Source organism: Chiloscyllium plagiosum, chromosome 5 (genome assembly GCF_004010195.1).
Source record: "Chiloscyllium plagiosum isolate BGI_BamShark_2017 chromosome 5, ASM401019v2, whole genome shotgun sequence".
In the NCBI taxonomy this organism is placed as follows: domain Eukaryota; kingdom Metazoa; phylum Chordata; class Chondrichthyes; order Orectolobiformes; family Hemiscylliidae; genus Chiloscyllium; species Chiloscyllium plagiosum.
Genome location: NC_057714.1, coordinates 11,341,996 through 11,357,353, shown reverse-complemented (window position 1 = coordinate 11,357,353; position 15,358 = coordinate 11,341,996). Strand labels below are relative to the sequence as shown.

Below are 15,358 nucleotides of genomic sequence, written 5' to 3'. Positions count from 1 at the left end.
TCAGTTAACAATATTAATACAAGGGAAAGTAATTGTGTATTTTCAACGTCCTTGTACTTAATAACAATTTGGTTAGCATGGTTTTGTGAAGGGCAGGTCAAACCTTATTGAATTCTTTGAAAAGGTGACGAAGGAGGTTGATGAGGGGAAAGCGGTAGATGTGGTATATATGGATTTTAGTATGGCGTTTGATAAGGTTCCCCATGGTAGGCTACTGCAGAAAATACGGAGATATGGCATTGAGGGTGAGTTGGAGGTTTGGATTAGGAATTGGCTGGATGGAAGAAGACAGAGGGTAGTAGTTGATGGCAAAGTTTCTTCATGGAGTGCCGTCACTAGCGGTGTTCCGCAAGGATCTGTTTTGGGACCATTGCTGTTTGTCATTTTTATAAATGACCTGGAAGAGGGGTTAGAAGGTTGGGTGAGCAAGTTTGCGGATGATACGAAAGTCGGAGGAGTTGTTGACAGTGAGGAAGGATGTGGCAGGTTACAGCGGGATATAGATAAGCTGCAGAGCTGGGCAGAAAGGTGGCAGATGGAATTCAATGTAGCTAAGTGCGAGGTGATTCACTTTGGGAAGAATAACAAAAAGATGGGGTACTGGGTTAATGGTCGGATACTTGGTAGTGTGGATGAGCAGAGGGATCTTGGTGTCCATGTACACAGATCTCTGAAAGTTGCCACCCAGGTAAATAGTGTGGTGAGGAAGGCATATGGCGTACTGGCTTTTATTGGTAGAGGAATTGAGTTCCGGAGTCCTGAGGTCATGATGCAGTTGTATAAGACTCTGGTGCGGCCGCATCTGGAATATTGTGTGCAGTTTTGGTCGCCATACTATAGGAAGGATGTGGAGGCACTGGAACGGGTGCAGAGGAGGTTTACCTGGATGTTGCCTGGTATGGAAGGAAGATCGTATGAGGAAAGACTGAGACACTTGGGGCTGTTTTCATTAGAGAAAAGAAGGTTTAGGGGTGACTTGATTGAGGTGTACAAGATGATTAGGGGGTTATATAGGGTTGACAGTGTGAACCTTTTCCCGTGTATGGAGTCGGGTATTACAAGGGGGCATAGCTTTAAATTAAGAGGGGGTAGATATAGGACTGAAGTTAGGGGTAGGTTCTTCACTCAGCGAGTCGTAAGTTCATGGAATGCCCTGCCAGTAGCAGTGGTGGACTCTCCCTCTTTATGGGCATTTAAGCGGGCATTGGATAGGTATATGGAGGATAGTGGGTTAGTATAGGTTAGGTGGGCTTGGATCGGCGCAACATCGAGGGCTAAAGGGCCTGTACTGCGCTGTATTCTTCTATGTTCTATGTTCTAAGTAGGCCATTCAGCCCATCAAGTCTGCTCTGCCATTCAATTAGATCATGGCTGATCTGATAATCCTCAACTTCACTTTTCTGCAAGACCCTTGATTCCCTTACAGATTAAAAATCTGTCTCGGTCCTGAACACACTAACAATGGACATTACAGTCCTCCGTGGTAAAACATTCTACAGATTCACTACCTTCCAAGAGAAGAAATACCTCCTCACAAGTGTCTTAAATGTATGACCCCTTACTCTGAGCTTACATCTTCTGGCCCACTCACTTAACATGTCTGTATCACTTCGCAGACTCTTTGTGATATCCTCAGCATTTGCATTACCATCTATATTTGTTTCATCCGGCAAACCTGACTGCAGTACATTCATCTTCCTCATCCAAATTATTAATATATTGTTAATAATAGTGGCATCAGCAGTGATCCCTGTGGCACTCCAGTAGTTACAGGTTGTAACCCTGGAAATACCTCCATTCTTTCAAGTCCCTGTCTTGTATTTGTCCGCCAATTCTCTATCCATGCTAATACACCATCTCCAAATCAATTACTTCTTGTCTTATAAAGCACCTTAATGTGGTGTATTTTTGTGTGGGAGATTGCCAGCTTTTATTGCTCATTCCTCGAGGACAATTAAGAGTCAACCAACTATTGTGGGTGTGGAGTTACATGTAGGCCAGACCAGGCAAGGACAGCAGTTTCCTTCCCAAAAGGACGTGAGAGAACCAGATAGGTTTTTATCCAACAATTATTTCATGAATCTCATGAGACTTTTAATACCAAATATTTTCTGGAAATATTTAGACCCGGGTCCTCAGAACATTGCCTGGGTCTCTGTATTAATAGTCAAGGGCATTATCTCACCATGACATTGGCTTCTCAATTATTCTCTGTCCTACCATTCGGCTACTGTTAGGGGGCTGTAGACTCCTCCTTCTATTGTCTTCTTCCCCTTTTTATTTCTTACATCCACCCATATGAATTCTACATGTTCCAATCCACAATAATTTCTTGCAATCTTACATATTTCTTCCGTATTACCGTGCTATTCCAACACTCTTCCTTTCCTGCCTAACTTTGCAAAAAAAGGTGAAAGTGAGGACTGCAGATGCTGGAGATCAGAGTTGAACAGTGTGATGCTGGAAAAGCACAGCCAGTCATGCAGCATCCGAGGAGCAGGACAGTTGACATTTCGGCATAAGCCCTTCATCAGGGTTGAATCTTTGTGAAAAGTCATATACCCCTGAATAAGTTCCCAGCTTTGATCTCTTTTATGTCCCCATAATTGCTATAAGATCATATCTATTAACCTCTATTTGTCTCATTAATTCATTTCTTTTATCCTGAATACTACACACATTCAGGTAAAGTGTAATTAATTTTGCCTTTTTACCATCTTTCTCCTTTGATCCTATTTGCTACTGTTTTTCTATGCTTGAATCCTCTGTCCTTCCTGTCCTATTCTGGGTATTGTTACCCAAATCGCTGCCCTGTAATGCTGCCACATCCTCTTCTTTTGTACACCGACACTTCCCCTCTCCCAACTCTCCACCGTGTTTAATTAATTTAAAGCTCTCCCTTTAGTCCAAATTATTTGATTCGTCAGGACACTGGTCCAATCCACACCAACTGTTCAGCCAAGCATTTAAATTCTTGACTGTATTCACCTTATGCCAATTTTCCCTTGGCAGGAAATAATCCAGATATTATTATCTAGGAGGTTCTCCTTGTCAAACTAGCTAACTGCTCAAAATCTTTCAGTAGATCCACCTTTCTATTTTTACCAATGTCATTGACACGAACATAGATGATGACTGGATCTCTCCCCTCCCATTCCAAGTACTGTTTTTTAGTTCTGTAATCTCTTGTTAAGAACTGTCGAACATTAGTATCATGTGTGGAACAAATAAGTTGCAAACAAAGTAGAAAGATCTATTATGAATGTTCTTACTATTGTAATGTAGGTTTTTGACCCTCAATTCTAAGATACAATCAAGGTCTGATTTATTTAATGGGTGAAGTAATTATTTAATTATGGTGAAGTAATGATATGACTTGGTGGATACTATTGTTCTGTGGTGGAGTTTGTGAAAATATTTCCATCAACACTGAACTGGCTTGTGTAGGATTTCTTCGAGTGCACAGTAACAAAATCATGGACTTGCTTTTTAATAAAGGAACTTACAAAGTCGTCAGACAGAGCACACATAAAAAAAAATTGCCCACACTTTTATTAGTCTTTGCATGGTCAAATCAAAAATTAAACCCACCTAAAGCTTCAGAAATCCTGTTCAGGTATTTGTCAATGTTCAGTGAGGTCCAATTGAGAGACATCAAGCCTGGCTGTATTGCATTATCAACTTTGACTAAATGGGGACCCATCAGTTGCACAAAAGTACTTTGAATTTTTGACCTCACTCTTTTGTTTTCTGATAATGTCATCTAAACATATATAGAAAGGAAAGAATCGTTTCACTTTCAAAGTACAGACAGCTTTCACTCTTACAATTAAGTCAAGGTTGAAAAATATTACAAAATCAAGATGCTTTTTGAGGGTCAATCATACTAAACTGGAATGCAATTTGTATCTTTGAGGAGAAAGTGAGGTCTGCAGATGCTGGAGATCAGAGCTGAAAATGTGTTGCTGGAAAAGCGCAGCAGGTCAGGCAGCATCCAGGGAACAGGAGAATCGAGGTTTCGGGCATAAGCCCTTCTTCAGGATTCCTGAAGAAGGGCTTATGCCCGAAACGTCGATTCTCCTGTTCCCTGGATGCTGCCTGACCTGCTGCGCTTTTCCAGCAACACATTTTCATGCAGTTTGTATGGCAGGGGTGATAAGTTATCAGCACTGTGATATATGTTCATGCTAAATTCACATTCTGAGTTTGGTTACAAAACTTAGGAATAAGGGGTTTCAAGTTCTCATGGGACTGGATGCTATGCTCTAATACCAATGGCTTTGGAGGGGAGTTTGAAAAGTCCAGCTTCCCCACAGTCCTCACCACCTCCTCCAATGAATCTGATTTTTTTCCAGGATAGGCAAGGATCAGTTAGCTCATCCGTCCACGGGTCTTTTGATACCCATCAGCGGCCATTAGTTATGCCTCTTTCGGGTTTTTTTTCAATTCATTTATGGGGTGTGGGAGTCACTGACTGGGCCAGCATTCATTGCCCATCTCTAGTTACTTAGTTGAGAAGGCGGTGGTGAGTTACCTTCTTGAACCACTGCAGTCCGTGTGCTACAGCTACACCCACAATGTCATGAAGGAGGGAGTTTCAGGATTTTGACCCACCAACACTGAAGTAATGGCAATGTATTTCGATATCTGTATATTGAGTGGCTTGGAAGGGAACTTGCAGGTAATGGTTGTACCCATGTGTATTCCGTAGAGACCGAGACCATTGTCTGGGTCTAGGGATTAATAATCTAATGAGAATGCCACTAAACCATTGATTCCCCATGGTGGAAGTCAGTGGAAAGGCAGTGTTGCACTACTGGAAGATGTTAGTCAAATGGCAATGGACCCCAACTCAATTTTAGACACACTTTCATGTTATTTCCCCTCTTAGCCATTCCCTCTGAACCTTTACACATGGGTCCCCATCATCAACTTTGCTGAGATGTCTGATTCTGAGAACGGGCAGTGGTTTTGGCTTAAAGTTCTCACGTATTAAAACCATGGGCTGGCTGTCTCCCTGAATGTTTAGCCATGGAAAGGAGGTGAGATTGTGGGGAATGGGGGAGGAAAGCGTCGAGACTCTATGGCATTCAAAAAGCAGGGTAAGTACACGAATACAAGTTTCAAAATGTAACTTCAGAGTGTTCCCCCACTTGCTAACACCCTATCCCATTGCTATCATCAGAATCAGATTGCTCTGATTTCAGCAACACAGAGAAAAGCTACATGGCTTCTCCTGTGCTGGCATTTCCTTCCATTTTCTTGTGAATCACATGCCCAACCCGAAGTAGTGCTGGAAGTTCCCCTTTCAATAAACATTGGAGAGAATAGCCAAAAGGAGGAAGCTACACTTCTTGTGCATGCTAGGCACCCACAGAGGACTATCTTGCCTAATAGAGTCATTGGATTAAACTGTTTATTTCATATTTTCTACTACAGTTTAAAATATTACCTGGAGTCTGTTGTAATTCTTTTTAAAGATATCTTGTTTCTGCTGAAGGTCTTGGGCAAATGGTGGAATTTCAAGTCCCATCTTAGCCATGCATTCCGTTTCACGTATTAATGTTAAAATTTGAGGATCAAAGTTCACAAACAGTTCTCCTGTGTCTGGGGCTTTCACTAACAATGATGCCTGCAATCCTGCTTTTGCTATTTCAATCTAAAGGAAAGCATTACAGTAAATTTGATCAAACAAAAAAAAAATCTTACAACTGGCAAAAAATTTCAACACGAAACTCTTTACATCATTTCTGCAGAGCCTCTTTTTTTAAAAATGATCAGCATTTTCTATTTGGGATCAAATTAATTTATTTCCAACTGAACCTTTTTTCCCCCCCCAATTAAAGATTCAATTTAATTAGCCCACTACAATTATCACTGGAAGAATAACTTTAATTTATCCAGAATGTTGAGTTCATGGCAACAGTGTATTTCTCTCTGGAACTTTTGCTGGACCTTTTTTGTAAAGTTCCCTAATGGTTCAGAGGGAACAGCCAAGAAAATGTGGCAAGGTCCAAGATTTAAAGAATGAAACACAGTGACCTATGTGAATCTAAACAGAGTGGAGATACTAGAATTGTTTCCAACATTTCTAAGTTCTGGTAGTTGATCTCTTTCTATAAGAATCCCTGCTGGTATTGTGTGCGTGTATGAACTATTAACAGGACATGATTTTATTCCAAATAAAAATGCCATTCTTCCATCACATCAAAACTTATTCTTGAGTAATGGTTCTTTGGATCTGGTCCCTGAAAGTGTTCCCGACCTAAGAAACTAATCAATTCTCTCAAGAGAGGATTAAAATGGGGGCAGAAAAGAGAAACTGAAGGAGGGAGACAAAAGGAAAAAAAATAGCAAGGAAAGAAACAGACTATACAAACCAATCCTGCAGCCAAGACGAATCCCACTTTGTTCCCTATGATTACTGTGTAGCCTTCCACTGCAGTCAGATCACCAGTAGAATTTACAACATTTTCAATCCAGCTTCACTTTAATCTTTGAACATAAACTGATTACCCAGAGGGCACAACATGATGACATACCACCAGACCAATGACATTTACAATCGAAGTACTGTTAAAATTAACGAAACAGTATGGATCATAACATGGGTCCAGTGCTTCATTTAAGTAAAGCACTAATGTGGCAGCTGTCATTACTCAACCAAATCGATCTGCAGTTCATAAGCCAGTGACCAATTTTTAGGCCACCTACATTCTGCATATTTGTCATGATCTCATTATTTAGCAATTTTTTAAAAATTACATAGATCTGACAGTGTTTGTTTTATGTCATTTAACTTTCATTACCTGTCTGAGCCAGCCTCGGTGATACAGAACCTCAAACTCTAATAAAACCTTTGCCACTTTGTTGTAGTTGCGAACAATGCGCTTGGCATCTGCTGTCTGCAGAATATTTGGTTGTTTCTGGAATAGTTCCATTGGTTCCTGAATCTTATTAAAGAGCTGACGTGCCCACAAAATCTTCCCTGCTATTGGCGGCATGTCTCGAGCAATAGGCGAATCATTTTTCTGTCTACTGTAAAGCTTGGATATCATCTCAATGTCTCGCCCGTAGTTCTGAAGAATCTTCTGGTATTTTTCATCAATGGCAAGATCTGATATTCCAAGTCTGAGTAAGTAATATTTTTAAAAATCATTAACTGTCAAACAGTTTCTTTCTAAATTAAATATAATGCTCTTATTGCTAAGTAAGGAATTTAAAAACGTTGTGACCGAAACAAACTTAAATAACTATGTAATTCACATAATAGAACAAATGTACTGAACATTAACCTGCCAGGATGGGTGCATTTCTATGTGGGCTGTAGGATAAACTTCAAAAACTGGAAATATGTTGGAAAGCTGGCAGGAGCTGATCAACTTTGAACTTGCACATTATTGATAGCACATGGGAAACCCTTCTGGGCCAACCCTGATCGACACTTTAGAAGTTAAGAGCTACTAAGTGGAATTTTAAACCTGGAATCTCTTTTTATCCAAAACATATGTTTTTACCAGGCGAACTGAAACTCACCTGATTGAAAAGGGCAAGATAACGCTAGAGATTGAGACGCCTGAATTACTGAAGGCATAGAAATACTATAGATCAGAATTCAATGGGGTTGGGCTAACACCAAAAGCCTTAAAAAATGGAAAGATCTAATTCCATCCTCAGCCCAAACATTTTCACTGGCACTAACTGTGGGTAGCAAACTGGAACCCTGTACTCCTGACCTGGAAGGTTCCTTTGGAGGGATAATTATCATATACCTCACCTGAACGCCACAATTTTTGTGGAATTAGACCAACTTCTAGTGGACACCTTGTTCACCACTTCTCAGAGTATTCATGAGCCACAGGTTTAATCACACAAAGGAAATAACTTACTGTTATGCCAAACAATTAACAGAAAGTTCTCACAAATGATGAGAGATTGAAGCAATTTGTTGACTGCAGGGATTTCTTAGGAATGCTGAAATACTCCAGAAGAGCAAATAAATAGTTGCTGAGAAATCAGCAGACTGTGTTCATTGAGCATGCATTTCTCAGCAACAAACCCAAACAAGCAGACAAAACATATACAGAAACCCTAACCACTCTCCCCTCCATCAAAGACATCTCAGAAATGACTGCCATACTACTCAGACCCCTTGGCATCATGGTAGCCCACAAACTGACCAATACACTAAAATAGCAGCTAATGAACTTGAAAGACCCTATACAGACAACAAGGAAAACGAATATCATTTACAAATTACCATGCAAGGACTGTAACAAACACTACATTGGACAAACAGGCAGAAAACTAGCCATCAGGATACATGAACATAACTAGCCAGAAAAAGACATGGCCCTCTCTCACTAGTATCCTTACAAATTGATGAGAAAGGACACCACTTCAACTGGGACAACACATCCATCCTAGGACAAGTCAAACAAAGACATGCACGAGACTTCCTAGAAGCATGACACTCCACCTGGAACTCTATCAACAAACACATTGAGTTAGACCCCATCTACCAATCCCTGAGAAATGGAACAGGAAGTGACTTCACCGCAGGAAATAACATCACTACAGGAAATGACATCACCAACCCAAAGAAACCCAAACAAATAAACAGAAAGCAGGAATTATCAGCAGTGCTTCACCTGAGGCCCACTGAAGATGTTACCTAGTAGGGTGACAAAACGTCCGGACATGAACCTTCAAGCTCAGCGAGCAAACCTACATCTAAAATCCTCAACCTGAATAAATTGGCCCAATGACCATTTCTATAACTTCCCACCACTCTTTGGCCTCACATTCAAGCTGCAGAAGCACAATGCTGATCCTTATAAATAGTCAAGCTGGTTGTGGACACATAACAGAAATTAACAGCTTGTCCAAACAATTTTAATGCGACTCGAAGCCAAGATATGGGCCACGCATAACATGATATTAGGGGTAACAGCGAAGCAAATGTTGTAACTTCTTACCTTTGAAATGACATTAATGATTATTATCTGCATGAATGCACTGTAGTACATCACTTTACCTTTCAAACTTCTTCAGTAGTGACAGGGCTCGGTCTGTATTCTGTATTTTTTCAATGCTGTTTTCTGTAAATGTCCTTAGCAGAGACTGTGTAATAATAATTTCAGTTTTTAATATTGAGTGTGAAAAATGGAAAACATTCAAAACCTCATTGTAACTTATTAATGAGAAGTAATATGAATATATAGAATTTGTAGAACCAATAAATGTAAGTGCCTGCTTTTATACATCTATATAATAAAAAGTCTCCATTTACAATGTCACTTCAATAAATTTAATTGAGTGTGTTTTGTTTTTTTCACCTTTCCTGTCAACTACAACTTGAACAAATCCATAAATGCTCCAGACAAAGCTCTGATGTGAAAAATATTTGCATTTTACAATTTAGTATTTTAACAACCACGGTAATTCATGAACAAAATTCATGGATAATCAGTTCTTCATTCAAATGTGTTCTTAATTTTTCATTTCAACAAAAACAAAGATTCTCATTGACCCAATAAGCAAGATGAAATCTTACTAAGAACTAGAAATAAAGTTAAACTTTCATGAACGGCAATAGTACTAGTCTGAACACTTGCATTTTCTTACGCAAATAATAATTGGACTATGCTGAAAAGTAAGAAAACAAATGTATTGAGTTCCAACATATACTAAATTGTTCAGATCATCTGTTGCCCTAATAATCAACTGATACATGAGTAGTTTTGTTTGAGAGCAATTTATTAAGGACAAAGTTAGAAGGCATAGTCGTCAAGAAACAACTGGACTGGTTTAAACTTTAACTCTATGGTGATGAAATTAAATGAACTGAATTATGAGGTAAAAAGCAAATAATCTAGACTAAGTTTAAAGAAGAGCAAGTAAAATAGAAAACTGTAGTCACAAACTTTAGAGGAATTTATGGCCAGCTGAGATGAATAGGCAGCTTTCTTTTTTAATTACTATACACTTGGCTATAATTTTGGAAACCATATATATAGAAAAACTGTTTATTGATTCCTAAATAATATGCTGCGCATTAACAAAGTAAATTATGGAAACTTACATGTACATCATTAGTTTGCTTACAAAACTCATCATAATCTTGGTCAAAATCAGTTTTCCTCTGATCTAAGAAGTTGTACTGCTTTTTCTTCAAACTTATCACAATGCTCTGAAACAGAATAAAGCACTGAACATTGTTAAAGGCATTTGAGGTAGCAGACTTGTTCAAGCCTCCAATGAAAACATTTCTGAACCTTATTGTGAATTTAAGATGAACCTCAATTGATTATATTTTCACAAAGTTCCTGTGTCTTTTGGGAAGGCAAAGCTAACTCATAATTAGCTTGACTGTTGCTTGTACGTCTGTAAATCTATCCAGTGTAGCTGGTTTCTTGCAAGAAAACTTTTAATTCCTAGTTGACTTCCATTAGAAAACCCCCCTTATTGAGATGTCAATGCACACCAGCTAGTGAAGACATATTATAACCACACTGACTCCACTAGAACATACATGCTGTGAATAAATTAAGATTAAAAGTGACATAAAAAAGAAATCCGACAGTGACAAGATAGTTGTCACCCTTTTCTTTTAGTAGGTCTTAGTACGTTTTTCTCTTTCCCATAACAATTGAGCAACATTTGGCTAATTAATTTGCTTAGAAATTCAAGAACTGACCACTTCAGTGAGCTTGAATGATATCATCTTGTATTTGCAACACAAAAACAAACAGTTACAATCCTCCAATTATTTACAGCATTGGACTACTTACACCTAAATTACAGGCACAGCTCTCAGCACCCATTACCCTAGCCCTTCTCGCTCTTTACAAGTGAATCTGGTAACTCACTGGAAGGAATCCAAGACACTGTTCACTAAGTCGCTACGCATTGAGAATGGAAACAATTTAATTATCATGAGAATTTCTTAAAGATCTTTATTTATAACAAGCTTCAAGACTACCTGAAATTTAGCAGCCAACTCCTCCAATCCCTCAATTTTGGAGTCCTTAAGAGCAGAGAATTCAGTTATTGTGTTAAACATAGTGATAAGTTTGTTCAGGCGTCTTTGAAAAGTATCAAATTTGCCAAAGATATACATCTCACTGAAATCAAACTGCCTTTCTGCAGGGTTCTGTTCAAGTTTCTGCTTTGTTTTATGGAAACAGCGTTGATATTCCTAAAAAGACAAAATGCAATCCTTTCAATAGTCTGAATTTCAGAATATAGATTTCCTTTAATACTTGAAGCATGCCAAATAGAAATAAGTTAACGACTTTATTTGTCGTTTACATTAATGTCTCGAATGTAAACTGCCCATTTACAATCTTATGCTGAAGTCTTTGCACTTTCCAGTCTTTGTTTCAGTTTGAATCCCGCAATGAGGAAAGGTAGGAGGCCAAGCAATTGCAGAGAAACCAAACCCGTTTTTCTTATCATGAACTGAAGCAATGCCTTTTAAAGTGTGTCTTCTGATCATTGACGTACACAGCAAATAAACCTGTCAACCTCATAGTACAGCAGTAGTGAAGACTTAGAGTCATACAGTACAGAAACAGACCCTTCAGCTCAATTTGTCCACGCTGACCAGACACCCCAGTCTGCTCTAGTCCCGTTTGTCAGTATTTTTCCCATATCCCTCTAAACCCTTCCTATTCATATATCCATCCTTTTAAAAGTTGTCATTGTACCTACCTCTATCACTTCCTCTGGCAGCTTGTTCCATACACACACCACCCCTCTGCGTGAAAATGTAACCCCTTAGGTCCTTTTTAAATCTTTCCCCTCTCACCTTAAACCTATGCCCTCTAGTTTTGGATGACCCTATTCAGAGAAAAAGACCTTGATTAGAGTGGTGCTAGAAAAGCACAGCAGGTCAGGCAGCATCCGAGGAGCAGGATAAATCTCTCAATCCCAGAGAGCTCCCTGCCTTCATTCCTGATGAAGGGCTTTTGCCCGAAACGTGGATTTTCCTGCTCCTCAGATGCTGCCTGATCTGCTGTGTTTTTCCAGCACCACTCTAATCGAGACTCTGATTTCCAGCATCTGCAGTACCCACTTTTGCCAAGGAAAAAGACCTTGCCTATTCACCTTTTCCTTGCCCCTCATTATTTTAGAATCTCTATAAGGTCACCACTCAGTCTCTGTCACTCAGGGAAAAAAAACCCAGCCTATTCCGCATCTCCCTGTAACTCAAACCCTCCAGTCCTGTCAACATCCCTGTAAATCTTTTCTGAACCCTCTCAAGTTTAACAGCATCCTTCCAATAGAAGGGTGAATTAAACACAGTTTTTCAAAAGTTGCCTCACCAATGTTCTGTACAGCCACAACATGACATCCCAACTCCTGTACTCAATGTTCTAACCAATGAAGGCATGCATGTCAAATGCTTCTTCACCATCTTGTCTACCTGTGACTCCACTTTCAAATAACTATAAATCTGCACTCCCAGATTTCTTTGTTTGGAAACACTCCCTAGGACCCTATCATTAAGTGTATAAGTCCTGCCCTGGTTTGCTTTTCCAAAATGCAACACCTCACATTTTTCTAAACTAAATGCCACCTGCCACTCCTCGGCCCATTGCCCCATCTGATCAAGGTCCCGTTGTAATCTGAGATAATCTTCTTCAGTGTGCACTACACCGTATATTTTGATGCCATCTGCAAATTTACTAACCATATATATCCACATCCATTTCATTTATATAAGTGACGAAAAGCAGTGGACCCAGCACTGATCCTTCTGGCATACCAGTAGTCATAGGTCTCCAGTCTGAAAAGCACCACTCTCTGTCTACTATCTTCAAGCCAATTTTGTATTCAATTGGCCAGCTCCCCATAGACCATGTGATCTAACCTTACTTACTTCACCTGGATCTTAACTTGGTTAGACATCACCTGGATACTCGTGCAGTTTGAGTCTCCTTATCTCAAGAAAGATGTTATTGCCATAGAGGAAGGTGTAACAAAGCTCACCAGACTTGTTCCCAAGTTGGCGGGGCTGTTCTATGAAGAGACACTGGGCAAACCAGACCTGTTCGCGGTAGAGTTTCGAAGAATGAAAGGTAATCTCATTCAAACTCACAAAATGGTTAATTATTTTAAGTAGCATTTTTACCTGGTTTAACTGAATGGCAGACTTCAGTTTTTTAACCACCACTTCTTGTGGTTGATCCCAAATTGTAGCTGTCCCATTATTTGTTATGTGTGCTTTACATGCTGTTATCATTTGATTGGTCACCTGGAAATCAACAAATCAATGTACCACTATCAATTCAGTAGAAAAACATTGCTCTCATTTGCTCATCTTCATTAGGGTACAAATCATGCATTCTGAAAAAAACTATACTATAAATAATGACTATTCGAATGTATGGAATTTTATTTATTTTCCTTTTGCATTAAGGAATCTTCAGCAATTATCGTACAAAAGTGTTATAATTTTGGCATCATACCTTTACAAACAAAGAAGTAATCTTCTCTGAAGTATTATAGTAACGGGAGATGCTATGAACCATTCGAATTGCATTGATTAGCCCTGGGATCGCTTCCACCATGGAAACCTACATTAAAGTTAAATATACAAGTTACTTAAGAATCTTTATATGGTTATCTGAATTCTGTCACATTTTCTTTACAATCAGCTGGATCTTGCTCAAAAAGTCTCAACAATACAAGCAAATATTCTTTTTAAATGTATAATTACTGCATAAATCAGTGCGAAAGCCAGGATGTTGTGGGCTCCTGAACATTATGGTCAATTTAAGCCAGACTGCAATTTCCCTTGCTTAAATGAAACCTCACCCTTAGGTTAAACAGTATTAAAAAGATCTTGCTGGATTTGCACATAGATTGCCTATTAAACATGCCACAGAATCAAACGGTTGGAATTTAACATATTTTTAATTGTATAAATCATTCATAGTTTATTAATTAAACCGTGGCCAGAAAGAGACCAATTTCAACAGATTAGGCTTATTCTTACATACAATAAATTGTTGGTCGAGATTTTAACGTTTTGCTTTCTATCTCTGTTCTCCGCCTCCTAATCCAATCTCTCTCTTAATTTAAATCTCTTGCTGTATTTTGAGTTGACTATAATTCACTCAACTTCTCAGTTACAATGTCATTCCTTTCTCAATCCTTAAACTTTAATGGCTAAGGGGATACCCATTGTTCACATTAATGACCATTCATACCATTGTCACACCATTAAAAATTTACAGTTCCAGCAAATGCAAAGAAATTTCATGCTGAAGAATGCAGTAAACACCAGAACCGTACATGCTCAGAGAAACTTCTTCCCAAAGAGATTTCAAGCAAATTCAAGATCACAGACCTGAAATATTAACTTTGTTTCTCACTCCACAGTTACTGGCCTGTTTGAAAAAGGGCAACGTTACATCATCAAGCCAGTATTACACCCAGTCATGTGAGGTTTAAATTGCTTTCACTTTGGTTAGTCATTAAATGCATTACTTGAAACGCGATGCAAAAGTGATGGGCTGAGATTGTGTGAACTTTCTGAGCTACAAGGCAGCAACTTATTGTATAAAAGCAGTATATCTCAAACCAAGTCTGAAACTTTGAAGCATTGGTTGAGTCAGAATAGCTCTGAATTTTGCAGAGCTTGAAAAATTGCTCCTTGCTACGAAGATATAATACAGGATTTGAATTTCTTTCCATGTTAGAAGCAAAACTATGAAGTACCTGCAGAATTTAACAAAAAGACAAAGCCATTAAGAGTTGCAGCCTTGTTAACAATGCGGAACAGAATGCTACAAGCTGTACTTCATCCCGAGCCTCGCTGGTGAGCAGACACCCAGAGAGGAGAAATGATGAACACTTCACAAACATCCTTTGGAACCTTTACAAATGTTAGTGATGACCAGTGTATTTTCAACCTCAGAACCTAAGAAGAGATGGAGTCTATAAATAGTATGTGATGGCACTGACGTAATTAGCTGAATCCTGAGTGTTTTGACAACTGAAAGATAATCAGACATAGGATAGTCTTAGCAGAAGCAATCCCACTGTGAAGGCACATCAATTGAGGCAGGATAAACATACTGTCAAGAAAGTTTGTAGTATGCAAGGAAGGACAGTACAAATGATTTGGATGCGTGCATAAGAGGTACAGTTCGTCAGTTTGCAGATGACACCAAAATTGGAGGTGCAGTGGACAGCGAAGAGGGTTACCTCAGATTACAACAGGATCTTGACCAGATGGGCCAATGGGCTGAGAAGTGGCAGATGGAGTTTAATTCAGATAAATGCGAGGTGCTGCATTTTGGGAAAGCAAATCTTAGCAGGACTTATACACTTCATGGTAAGGTCC

General features: G+C 39.1%; 1 protein-coding gene across 1 annotated transcript in view; it reads right to left on the bottom strand.

Annotated features, from left to right (window-relative positions):
- Window positions 1–15,358, bottom strand: part of dnah5 (dynein, axonemal, heavy chain 5) — a 337,850-nt gene that overhangs the window by 229,480 nt on the left and 93,012 nt on the right. Inside the window, exons 9-16 of the mRNA XM_043689617.1 lie at window positions 13,476–13,583; window positions 13,139–13,261; window positions 10,985–11,200; window positions 10,085–10,192; window positions 9,038–9,123; window positions 6,810–7,131; window positions 5,453–5,659; window positions 3,592–3,763 (exon numbers count right to left, since the gene is read on the bottom strand). Of these exons, the coding sequence (XP_043545552.1) occupies window positions 3,592–3,763; window positions 5,453–5,659; window positions 6,810–7,131; window positions 9,038–9,123; window positions 10,085–10,192; window positions 10,985–11,200; window positions 13,139–13,261; window positions 13,476–13,583 (1,342 nt within the window). The remainder of the gene's footprint in view (window positions 1–3,591; window positions 3,764–5,452; window positions 5,660–6,809; window positions 7,132–9,037; window positions 9,124–10,084; window positions 10,193–10,984; window positions 11,201–13,138; window positions 13,262–13,475; window positions 13,584–15,358) is intronic.